Source organism: Poecilia mexicana, unplaced genomic scaffold (assembly GCF_051168715.1).
Source record: "Poecilia mexicana isolate PSO_F unplaced genomic scaffold, ASM5116871v1 scaffold_19, whole genome shotgun sequence".
NCBI classification, from domain to species: domain Eukaryota; kingdom Metazoa; phylum Chordata; class Actinopteri; order Cyprinodontiformes; family Poeciliidae; genus Poecilia; species Poecilia mexicana.
In genome coordinates, this window is record NW_028263388.1 from 8,806,156 (window position 1) to 8,818,899 (window position 12,744).

The following is a 12,744-nucleotide window of genomic DNA, read 5'->3' on the forward strand; positions in this document are numbered from 1 at the left end:
ACGGGGGGGGGGGAAATGTGTCAACGTGTTTCTCAGGAGTTATGAGTCTTCGATCTCCCGGCTCTACAAGCTTCAATAAACTGCTTCAGTGATTTAAAAGTCGTGTCGACTATTGTAGCAGAAAATGGAATCATGTTTTGCCTGCATGGTGGAATAAGTAGGAGCCATCAGGGTGTTAGCCTTGATGCTCTCTCTGTTGCATATTGTTTCAATCGGACGGTCATAACTGGTCAGGATTTTCGAGCTGTGCGGGACGCTGGGATGAATTGGTGATCCTATGAAAGTCACACACACGTTAACTATGCGTCAGGCAGAGTATCATACATTTTATCATGGCGTTTTCCTTTAGTGTCAGCTAGGTTTTTGGTGACCTTGTGTCATTCGTCCTTTATCTTTTATGTTCAACTCTTTTGAGACTTATTTCCAATTAGCAGCTGACGAGAAGTCAGATGGGGAACTCCTGGTTGCTTCCTGGAGGCGAGAACAGGATCACAGTCAATCACGTCTTTAAGAGGTTTTTAGCTTTTTTTCAATAACAATCGAAAACAAAGAGCCAGTTACACATTAGATTTTTCACATGACAGCAACCAGCCTCAATATGAGCTAGAATGACAGCAGTGTGTGACTAACTGTAATGAAAACACTCGTCTTTTCCCGCTGCATCAAACCACAAATACAACTTCATGCCATTTGCTCTTTATTTTTTAAGCAATTAGTAAATAACCAGAGTTAGTTTGTTTTTATGGATTTCAAATGAGTTTCTATGAGATCTGCGACATTTTAGAGTGAAAAATCATGAAGTGGATGATTGAAAACACGGATAAAAAAGTACAGTATAAAATAAGTGAATTAATGTGAAGTGCATATTATTGCCAGTAGTTCAGCATGTGAACAACTTGAAGTAGAAAGCTGTGTAGCAGTTTTGATCTCATTACCTTTTGTCTGATGGCAGCAGTTTAATAAAATGTTAATGGGGGAGGTTTTGAAGAGTCCCTGAAAATGTCCAGATTTCCTGCAGCTGCCCTGAAACAGAACCGGGAGAGCAGGTAGGAACACGGCAACGACCTTCCCAGCTCCTCTCCGTACGGTCCTCTTTGTTTACCAGTAGCAGCATCCCGGTGGTGTTCCAAATGGGGGATAGCTTAATGCTATCCACTTTCTCTGCTGCAGGAATCTGTGCTCAGGTCATGGCCTTCTGAAGTCGATGATCATCTGATTTGTTTTATTTGCGCCGAACACCAGATTGTTTTCTCTGCACAAGGCCTCCAGGTGTTTGGCCTCCTTCCTGTAAATTGATTTCCCCCCGATGAATCAGTCCAGCTATTGTAGTTTCATTCACCGAATGTCCAGATTCTCCTGTTGTGTGATTGCACAGCTATAGTCTAAACTCAATTGTGAAGTCTAAGTCCTACTTCCATGTATGATTAATTGATGTTCTTCTACACAGAGCTCTGTAAAATAAGAGTACAAATCAGGACTTGATACATAAAAAAGAAATATTTTGTTGATTTGTACACAACTGTTCGCCTCAGAACAAAGAACATCTTCAGAAAGTTATTTTCCAGTAGTTTTGCTACATTTAAATCCTACATTTGGCACATCTTGATGATGTGAACGTTGAGGCAACAAAACGCCAATGTCTCAAAAATACGAGGGAACGTTGTTGGACCGCGAGCTTCACTGGACGGGTCAACATCGACCCCATCCTGGTTTTGACAAGAACTAACTAGTGCGTGGTTGATGTGTCCTTCTAGAGCTGTTTTCTGTTTTTTTTAAAAAAACAAAGGTAAAAGATTTTAGCTCATCTGTCTTGCGCTGTTCGCCGATCAGGGAGAGCTGACCATGACCAGCGAAATGGAGAATCTACAGAACGCCATCTTCCTGGACGCCGTTCCAGACAGCTGGACTGGACGAGCGTATCCCTCCACGGCCGGTTTGGCTCTGTGGTTCAACGACCTCCTGGCCAGGGTCAAGGAGCTCGAAGCCTGGTCGGCGGACTTCATCTTACCCCCTGCAGTGTGGCTGGCTGGCTTCTTCAACCCCCAGTCTTTCCTCACAGCCATCATGCAGGCCATGGCCAGGAGGTAGAGTCGGTCAGGATGTTAAACAAACAGCCTCTAGCTTTAGCAGAATAACTGGTTTTTGTTACCTTCCCGACAGGAACGAGTGGCCTCTCGACAGCATGTGCCTGCAGTGTGATGTCACAAAGAAGAACCGGGAGGACTTCAGCTCTCCTCCTCGTGAAGGAGCGTACGTCCACGGACTGTTCATGGAAGGAGCACGGTGGGACTCACAGGTATCACACAGGAGATACTCAGACAGCTCTCGTTTCTGATTTATTTAGAATTTGACAGCCAATCTTTATTCAGTTTTTAACTGAAAAAGGAGCAACAAACTTTAACAAGTGATTTATAGTCACCACAAATCATTGGACTTTTTGTTTTGCATTTATTAATTAATTTATGACTTGTGCATGTGCAGTTCATTCTTTCGTTTAACTACCCACAATGCATTTGTGCACTTTAAATATTTTAAGTGCAACTATATCCCGATGCGAGTTGCAGAAGTTTTTTCTCTCTCGTAGCTTGATTTATTTTGAAACCTGCCTGACCTGGAGGTTTGTGTCATTCTTTTGTTTTGTGTTGCGTTGTTTCTGGTTTGTACACTTTTCCAGTTTCCTGCTGCGTTTCCACTGACCACATAATTGTGCCATATTTACAAAGAAAAAAAAAATACATTTTGGCCCTGGGATGAGGTGATGATTTTTTTTTTCGCCATATCTAAATTTATTTATTTTTCCAAAATTGCAATGAAAACTATTTTTTCGCATCTCACGAGTCACATGATCAGCAGCCTGATGTTGCCACTGGTGCAAACCACAAAGAAGAAAGCGACAGGAAGTAGCTGGAAGATCATGGCATGTTTTTTTTAATGACGTGTCACATGAACAAACTTTAGTGTGATTTTGATTGCATCTCTTATTTAATGGAAACATTGCAATCACAAAATTGTTTTGTTTTTTTTGACATTAGCAGAATATTGACAGTTTTGTGCACAGTTGTAATTGTGTCTTTGTTTCCCTGGTTTCCTCTGCATGTTTTCTGTTCAGTTTTCTTCTCACAACTGCACTCCATCAGAAAATCACCTAAAATGTCTTCGCTCTTTATATATTTTCTCCCTCGACTTTTTAGTTCTTGGGCAAAAGATTAGTCCATGTCAAGTCGCTCCTTGTTTTGTGACGTAGGAGCTGGGATTCAAACACCAACTGTATACAAAAATTTCTGCAGTCGCATATGAGCGTGTCTGTCTGAAGCTAAAGTTTGACCCAAAGTTTGACCCAAAGTAACCTTTCCTCTGTCATCAACAGAGGAAAGATTCCAAACACAGCTACACATGAACAATCAAATGGTTGATAAAGAAAACAATCAATGTGTTGCAAACGTATCCAGACCTCAGTCTTATAAAACTCAATGACCTGGAGAAACTTTCTAAGGAAAAGTTTAACAGAACTCCCTCATAATGATGTGAGTCTGATGAAGTCAAACAGACAAGGATTCCTAAAAATTATTGATAATAAAGTTTTTTCTCTTTAGTTTATTCTTGTTTTAAAAAAAGACCAAATGGATTCTGTGGTGTATTTTTTGTGCACTCGAGGATAAATTGCACCTGAAGTTTACCTGATAAACCCGGTAAAAACCAGATCATAGCTCCTACGTTCTGATTTATAAGACTCCAGGATTGAAACAGGGCCCACTTTCTTTTTACAACGTTTTGTATGAGGCATAAGTTAGATCGCAGCATAAGTACCTGCACTGTACTTTTCGATGATGCAGCACAGACACTGGGAACACAAGGTGAGTTAACTTCAAAACGCCCCTTTAAACAGAGTCAAATAAATTAACTTTGGGATGAACCCCAAGGCGAGTCTCGGCGTTCCCTCTGTGGCTCCAGTTTCTGCTTTAAATCCTGCTTGTGTTCAGCTGGTGGAGTGCAGTGCATTACTCAGCTTCCCAGGACTCCATCTATCTACATACACTCAACCACTGTATATGCACCAAGCTTTCAAGGAGTATCCCTGTAGACTTCTTAATTAGGGAATGTGCAGAGTGTGCACTCGAACACTTAGATCACATTTTAGAGGAGTGTTTCTTTTTTTTTTTCTTCTTCTTCATTAAAGTTGGAGCCGCGCTCAAATAGACAGGCGGAGAGACGGGGCCGGTCTCGCGCTCCAACACCCTCCACTCGTCTCCTCCTCTCCTCTGCGCACATCTTCTGCTCGGCCCCGAAGGCCGGCTCTGAGCCGCTGGCGAAGAGAGCGAGCAGAACTCCATCTGGACACAGTTCTATGAAGCAATAAAAGTCAAAGATTTATGATAAACCTACTCATCTATATTAATGAGCCGTGCGTCTCATTCATTGGGGGTTATGCATCAAAGATGGCCAAATGCTGCACCTTGCACAGAAAGACGCAGGCATTACACTGCGGAACAATATGTATTTATGTAAATGGGCCACTTTTATTGGTCCCGAGTACTTCAGCTTTGTAATAAATACTTTGCTCCACCAGTATGTCGGGAGACCAGACAATATAATTTTTTTTTTTGTTTGCTTTTTAAACGGTCATTAAATAATTTTATAGTGCGTCACAAGGAGCCCAAATAACTTCCTTTCATTGGCCCAAACAAACACGGAAGTTTTGTGGTACAGTGTTTAACACATCTTTTAAAGTTTGAGAGCAACTGCAGAAGCAATTAAAGCTTTGTCCTCTCGGCTTTTACCAAAGTCATCGGGATTTATATTCCTCCCTAAAAGTCGCTGCGCATTCATGGAGAAACTTGTGTTTGTCAGGCGCTAAGTGTGGAAGGATTAATTAATGAGACAGACCACTTAGACTCGATGTGTTTAGCGAGGATGTTGTGGGAGCAGGCCGACTTTGAATCGAACTCTCGCAGCTTTTCCAGGGCTGCCGCAGCGCTGCCTTCTGAAACGCAAAGTCAAAAATCGCTCGGGTTAATCGCTGTTAGTTATAAGCACCTTGTGGAAGTATTCACTCCCTTTTTTCTCCAGACTTTGTGGAGTTACAGCTGCAGACGTCAGTGTATTTATTAGGACTTCCTGTGATTGACCAAAACAAAGTTGTGCATTGTTTTGAACTTAAAGGAAAACGATGCATGGTTTTCAAAACCTTTATGTACCAATAAAGACCTAAGAATGTGACATGCATGTGGATTCATCCCCCTTTTACTTTGATACCCTGCTATAAAATCCAGTGAAAGTCATCTCCAAATTATCATCGTTTGGCATGTCTGATATTGAGTTAGTAAAAAAAAAAGGACAATAACATTTACAGAAGTTCCATGTGCTAATAATAAAAAATACAAATAACTGGAAAATAAAATGAATTGAGTAAATCGAAGCTGTTCAGACAGAATTAAGTCTTTCAGAAAGGAAATTTGTGAAAAGAAAAAAGTGAAATATGTCAGATATTCTTGATTACAGAGCAGGAATTACCAAAGAAAAGTTTATCTGTTGCAAAGAAAGCCAATGTTTTTGACACTGGCTTGGACAAACATGGAGCTGATTTAGTGAATCAGAAATTAATGAATCTAATCCTGATATCTGTTTCTTGAAGCCTCACCCTTGTGTTCCGAAGACTGGAAACTTCCTACAGTTTTCTGGCCGTTTCTGTTTGCCGTGATAACAAGCCTGCATCCTCACCTCACATCTCCTCCCTTCTCTGTTTGTTTCAGACTGGCCTGGTCGTCGATGCGCGTCTGAAAGAGCTCACCCCGGCCATGCCGGTCATCTTCATCAGGGCCGTTCCAGTGGACAAACAGGAGAGCAGAAACGTCTACCAGTGTCCCGTCTATAAAACCCGTCAGAGGGGGCCCACATATGTGTGGACCTTTAACCTCAGGACCAAAGAAAAGCCCTCCAAGTGGACGCTAGCTGGTGTGGCGCTGCTTCTGCAAACATAAGCTGCTTTTAGGGACGCCACACTGAGGGAGCCGACCGGGTGAACAACTGAATCATTTTATTTGGTTACAGTAAAAAGAGAAGTGAATTAAAGTGATAGCAGGATTTTCTATTCTATTTCTATTACTAGTGTCACTAGTGAATCAATACTACCAGTTCTAGAAAATATTTTGTTGATTGACATCTGTGATAGGCAAACATTGAATAATAGAAATATTTTTTTTCTGATTTATTAACTGCATTATGATGTATAAATCTCATCATGGTCTGTCTATGAACTCTTTAACTGACATTGCGTACTTTGAGGCATTATTTCATATGCAGAAATGGTGATATTCTTTTAATTACTCTATTTTCTGTTAAATTTAAAACCACGTCAATCAAAGAACCTCAGGCACGTTTTTGTTGTCTTTCATGTATTAAATTATCTAGAAGTAAAAAAAGATTAATTGCAAACTGCATGTCAGACCTCAAGGAAAACTGGAAATCAGGCCTGAATGAAACTCGTCTTTGAAGATAATCCAGTTTTCATTTTAACAAACCAAAGTATTCTTGGAAATGGAGCTTTAACTTTAAAGATTTTGTGCTTAACAAACTGTGAATTAGAGGTCACCTTCAGCACGGTGCTGTTTTATGACTTCTTTTTTCCCCACGGCGTACAGATCAATAATAAAACAAGATAAATGAGTTTTGCACAGATTTCTAACATGAGAAGATAAGTCAACAAATCTGCCATTTTGATGGCTTGAATATCCTGTCAGCTCTGATTCTGCTCTCTCTTCTTTAGTGTAATTCACTGTCTGCCCCATACCGTTTTATGAATGTAAGCTGCACAAATTCAGCCTTTTTTCTAGTTTTATTCTGCAGAACATCCTTCTGCTCAGCTTGCTACAAGATTTCAGCCAAGTGTCAGAACATGAACTTAAACAAAAAAATCCATACCATGCGACTGGAAACAAGCAACTAATCTGAATATTAATTACACTTTCTAGTCAAGATCATGCTTTTATAAAAATACACAATATTTCTCCATAAAACCTGTTAAAGTTTCAGAAAACTGGGATGTAAAAAAAAAAAAGACCATTTTAAATCATTTTTGATATTAACCCAATGTAGCTCAAGTGGAAAAGCAAGTAATTCTGATAGAGGGAAAATAATAATAATAAAAAAACCAGTTGCATACATGTCTACAATTGGCAACTAATTGAACCAACTTTTTTTAGGGAATGCCATAAAACCATTTGTGGAATGTATTTTCATTGAGAAGCACAAGATTTCTTTTCTATAATCGGCTCTTTTGATCTCTTAATATGCCCACATGTATTTCACAATTACTACTCTCACTTTCAAAAAGTTTTAAAATAAAGATTCTTCATCATGCCATTCCAGATTGTACTTGTGCTTTTATTTTCATATACTATATCCAGTTTTAGTACCAATGTGCTTTTTTTCCTCCCCTATCTCCCGTTTCCAGTTCCCTCCTTCCCGCTTCTTCCTCCTCTTAAGTCTTCAGACCGACTCTTTTCCTTGCTCTCCTCCTCCTTCCAGTCCTCTCTTTGTCCTCTCTCCTTCCTGTTCAAGATAAAGCAAACTCTCCAAAGCAGAAAGTATGGAGCCTCAAAGATATATCCTCATGTAGAGCAGAGACATGCACACATGCTACAGTACGTCCCCGGCTTAAAACTCCCCCTCTATCTGCTTCCTGTCTTTCTTGTTCTCCCAGTGCCTGAGCCCAGGTTCCCTGGCGACTTCTCTTATCTGGTTACTGGAGAGTCTTAACAATGTGCTCAGAGACACATGAGGAGGAAGAGGAGAGCAGTGATGCAGAGTGACACAATTTATGTGGATCTTCCGAACAGCGGCTTCAGGTGCCACTGTGGAAATAGATCCTGCAACGATTGCAGGTAAGATATTTTCAAATTACCCCGAGATTACAGTGGTTTTAAAAACACTACTTACAGATTTGTCTCACACGTCACTAAGCATATTTTGATATTATAGACGGAGAACGTGTCGAATAAAAAGTGGTCTTATTATCCTTGTTTAATCACCATGTTTTGCTTCACTATTCAGTTTTTCTTGTCACGTTGAGGCATCATTTCTGTCTGATCTGTAGAATACAAAAAACTTTAAATAGAAACTCTTACAAACTTAAGAAGATGAAACAATCTGTTTTAAGACGCATCATGCCCCAATCTGAAGAAATTTAAGAGCAGATGAGGAAAAATAATCAAAAGACATTTCTAACAAAGCAACACACCACATTTAAAGTTGCTGTTTACAAAGAGTGAAATTATGAAAAACAGTGTTGAACCTTCTCGGGTATTCCTGGCCTTTGGAGATTATTTTTAAGAGCAGTTCTGCATCTCAACCAAGAGTTCACAACCCAGAGCAAGAACTGCAGGCCTGCAGTTCGCCCAGTGAATAGTTATGCACCGAGCAGAAGTGGCATCCTTTGTCGAGTTGCAAGAAGAGAATAATTCCTGACCAAAGAGAACACAAAGTCCTGTCTGACATTTGAAGATTAAAAATTGAACTTTTTGGAAGGTTTTTGTCCTTTTACAAGTGTCAAGAAGACAGCATTTCAGAAAAAACAACACTCATGCCAACAACCAAACATGTGTCTTTTGCATTCTTTGTTCATGTCTGCCATTTTATACTGCTATCATGCTCAAAATAAATACATTTTAAAAATAAAAAAGGGGGTTTGAAGTAAACGTGTCAAATTCTGGACTTAAATCCAACTGAAACTCTGAGGTTTGACCCTAATCTTGCTTGAAAATCCTCGAATTTTGGAAGAACATGAACAATTTACTAAATTACTACTAAAAAGACTAGAAGTTAGTAGAAATCTTATAATGAGTCTTTTATAAATGATATAAATAAAACTAATTGTCTGTTATTGCAAATACTTGATTTTTGTTCAACAACTAGCGACATGACTTATATTGAGATTTGGAGGAAGTTGGTTCCTCACATGGGGCCAATAGGCTCACTATCTGAAAACAATAGTTTGTTTAAACTCAGATTATATTTATGTGCCTGTAGGATTTTTTAGTCCGACACATTTAAACAAAGAAAAAGGCAGAAATCGGGGGCTCTAGGCGTCTCCATGGCGCCTCGAGCAGAGGCTGTAGTTTTCACGTGTCCTAGGTTTGACTCCCCGGTTCAGTTTGCCCTTTTCTATCCTCCCCACTTACAGAAAATCTTTTTTAAAAACCCCAGAATAAACAAGAAATCCGTGAAGGGGCAAATACCCTTTTCCCGTCACCATTAGTAACTATATTTTGACCAGGAGGTCCTCCAGCCACTCCAGCAGACATGCTTCCATCCTGGCGAGAGAGATAAAGGCCAGATTCGTAAGAGCTGCAAAAAGCCACTAATTATGGGCTGTTTAGAAGTTTAACCGTATGAATCCCCTTCCTGCAAAGGTTCACAAACGGTGATGATTCACGTTTTCTGCTGGAGGATCATTTTGTGCGTTGCCGGGTGGATGCTGGTGGAGTGAAACGGGGAGGGAGAGGACAGATCTACCAAAGTGTTCATGCTCGGAATGAAAAAGTGGCTTTCTTTAATGGCCTGCTTGTGTGAGATATAAGATATCAAGCAGTTGCTAGGTTACAGGTCAGTCCGGCACGGCTAATGCGAAAGGTATAGAGATTTCACGGTGCGTATGATATCGAAGCAAGCAGAGTTCTAACTTTGGACAAAATGTGATAACGTGCTAGCAAGGCTCAGCAGCAACAATAACCATGGCGATGACTCAAACGCAGCTTTACTGTCTGGATATGTGCCATTCACCATAAAGCAAATGCATGACATTTTCAAGCTCACTTGGAGACCTGTAAATGTGTCTTGCGATGGCAGCAGTAACTATCCCAGCGGTGGTCATTTGAAGGATAGCCTGCAGGCCATTAGCGCAGGATGCAGGAACCCCTCCTCTCGCCCTCTCAGCCCTTTTCACTTGCTGTCAACTAACAGGTTTCTACAAAAGCTGGTTTTCCCCTTTCACAATCCGGTTGTAACGACGGTCATGTTGGACAAACGCTTTGGATTTTTCACTGTCGCTCTCCTGCCAACCTCAGTCAACATCCTGGAAAGAGCTTCTCCTTTTTTTCTGGAGATTATTTTTTGAATTTCTGAGACACAGAACCCATTTCCTTCATAAACGGCACAAGAACTGGACATTCCCATGATATTTACCTTCATATGTAATTGCTGACACCAAAGGATGAACCAGAGTGGTGAGGGATTCGGGACCTGGCTTGGTTCTTTTGATTTCTCCTTTACGTTACTTGAGAAAGCACCGTGCCTTTAACTCGGATGTCATGACATTATCGATTGGAAGAATGCAAAGCTGTGACATACTCACTTTCAGATGATCCAACCTTTAAGTTTATGGCATTTAATGGGCAAAAGTCATGTGTTAAGAAATAATTGTTTTCAACAAACCCAATGAAACATCTTCCACTTATCCCAAATCCTGCAGCGCCGCGGGAAATGACTGGAAACGTCATATTTGTCCAATATTTGCTTGTCTGCACAGTTAAATCATACATATAAATTAAACATATAAATCCTTGTCTAATCACTCTCATTCTCTGATAAAAGAAGTGTAGATTCCTTAAAGGAGACTCCTGCTTTTAGACTGCTGGTTCACTGGTAGTTCATGCTGTCTGAATGTAACTGGAGGCGTTCCCCTTACAAAACTCTTCTCTCAATGTTTGTCTCTGCCTTTAAGACCAGGCTTAAAACTTTCCTTTTTGATGAAGCTTTTGGTTCGAGCTGCTCTCGTTATCCTGCGGTGTAGTTATGTAGCTACAGGCTTAAGTCTGTACTCTGCAAGAGCAAAGAAAATGTTCAGTCTCCCAGGGAATGACGTCATTCTGGTCTCTTGCATTCTGTCCAACAGCTGCCCTCTGGTCACCCCGTTACCGTAGCCACCCTCACTATTCGTCAGCAAAATCCCATTAGATAAAAGAAGTCCAGTTTTCTAGTTTATGTGCACAAACATTCCTGATGGAAGCGGGAATCACTAAATAAAATCGCTGGTGTCTCATATCAATGTTGTAGGACTCTTTGTTTCAGTACTGAGACTCTTGAGTTTTAGTTCTAGTGAAATATTTTCCAAGCAGCAAATTTTGCAGAGTTAAATCAACACTATGCCGAGTCTATTTGGTCCTTTTCAGAATTGGCATTAATTTACCTCGTAGTTTGAGTAGTTTTAACCCTTTCAAGTGTTAAAATGACTCAATTTCTTGTTGAAACAACTCTGAACGAGTTAAATGAACACCAGTTCTGATAAGGACCAAATAGACTCGGCATAGTGTTGATTTAACTCTGCAGAATTTGCTGCACCTGTAAACTGCAAAATATGGAAGATTTTCTAGATTTTTGTATGATGGCATATTTTTTAATCATCTCCGATCCCTTTAAACTAAACTGAGCAATCTGTGTCTCTGTATGTTTTTCACCATTAATTCACATTTTAAAAAAGTACAAATCTTGACATGTTTTTTTTTTCCTGTATTCTTTTATTTACCCAAACGTAGAGCTTGAACCCTATTGGTCAGTCTTGGATCCAAAATTTGCTTACAAGTGTTTTTTTGTCTTTCCAAAAGTTTGTATTGATTGTTACAACGTCTAATTACATTTAATAACTTTTCTCAAAACTTTACATAAGCATTAAAACAATTTGAAAACATCCTACTTTGATCTCCAAAATACTCCTAGAAAATGACCTACAAGGTTGAATTATTGCTTTTTAAAAACTATTTTTCATGTTTTCTAATCCTGTGTTTTCCTTAAAGTCGTTCTCTTGTTTTCCACTCGGTGTAGATATTCTAATATTTACCTTTATGTGTTGGGAATCAGATTTATGTTTTTCTTTTTTTCTTTTTTTTTTGCTTAAGCATGAGACTTTTGTCACTAAAAATGGCATCTACGGGGTTCAAATCTCATGAATATTTTTGTGTAGAAGGAATAAATGACATTCATAGAAAATGCTGCGGAGCCATGCTCATACATAATATTTGTGTGGCAGTCCTTGAAAGAGCGCGTTTTAGTGTCCAAGGAACACAGATGGAGCACAAAATGAAGGGACCCCAGAGGGTTAATGCTGGTTAATAATAACGTCCATCAGCAGCACATGTGCAAATTGGTGTGATGCAGAACAACATTACCTCTCAAAGCCCCCGTCCACTGAAAAAGTTATTTTTTTTCTTTTGGTCCCGTCATCCATTACCTGTGTACCAGCAGAGGCCTTTGTTACTGTTTTTGCCCCACACCTTCCAGTAGCGACTTGACAACCAGACAGTGTTTGCACTACCCGCCCCTAAGATCCCCATCACGCTCCTGACGGAGAGAGCTCTGCTGCCGTGACAACCAAAGTGCTGCTAGCATTAATTTTCACAACAGATGTGCTGACAAATTGCACTGTGGTGTCTCAGCCTGTAATTGTGCCCGACTCGTACTCCTCAGCTCGCTCAGACTGTACGCAGCGTCAGAGTGTTTGGGCCGGACCTTACCTTACGTCACCCCCCCACCCTCGCTGCCTCCAGCGCCCCCCCCGTCTCTGCAGCAGCCAGCAGACTCGAGCCGCCAACCAGGACGGCTGTGAGAAGAGCGAGTCGGGTTTTGGCTCTGGCTGGAGGACGGAGTAATTAGCTTTGACACAGCTGATGAGTTGCTAATTAAATGTTTATCTGACTCTGGCATCTGTCATAAAACAAATGTCTGCTAGCTGCCTACAATCTGTGGATTATCCCA

The 12,744-nt window shown here is 40.4% G+C and overlaps 1 protein-coding gene across 1 annotated transcript in view; it reads left to right on the forward strand.

Annotated features, from left to right (window-relative positions):
• dnah9 (dynein, axonemal, heavy chain 9) overlaps positions 1–7,359 on the forward strand; it is a 166,605-nt gene extending 159,246 nt beyond the window's left edge. The window contains exons 76-78 of the mRNA XM_088000949.1: positions 1,831–2,084; positions 2,161–2,296; positions 5,751–7,359. Coding sequence (XP_087857075.1) covers positions 1,831–2,084; positions 2,161–2,296; positions 5,751–5,978 — 618 coding nt within the window. The 3' untranslated portion in view covers positions 5,979–7,359. The remainder of the gene's footprint in view (positions 1–1,830; positions 2,085–2,160; positions 2,297–5,750) is intronic.
• The last annotated feature ends 5,385 nt before the right edge of the window (positions 7,360–12,744 follow it).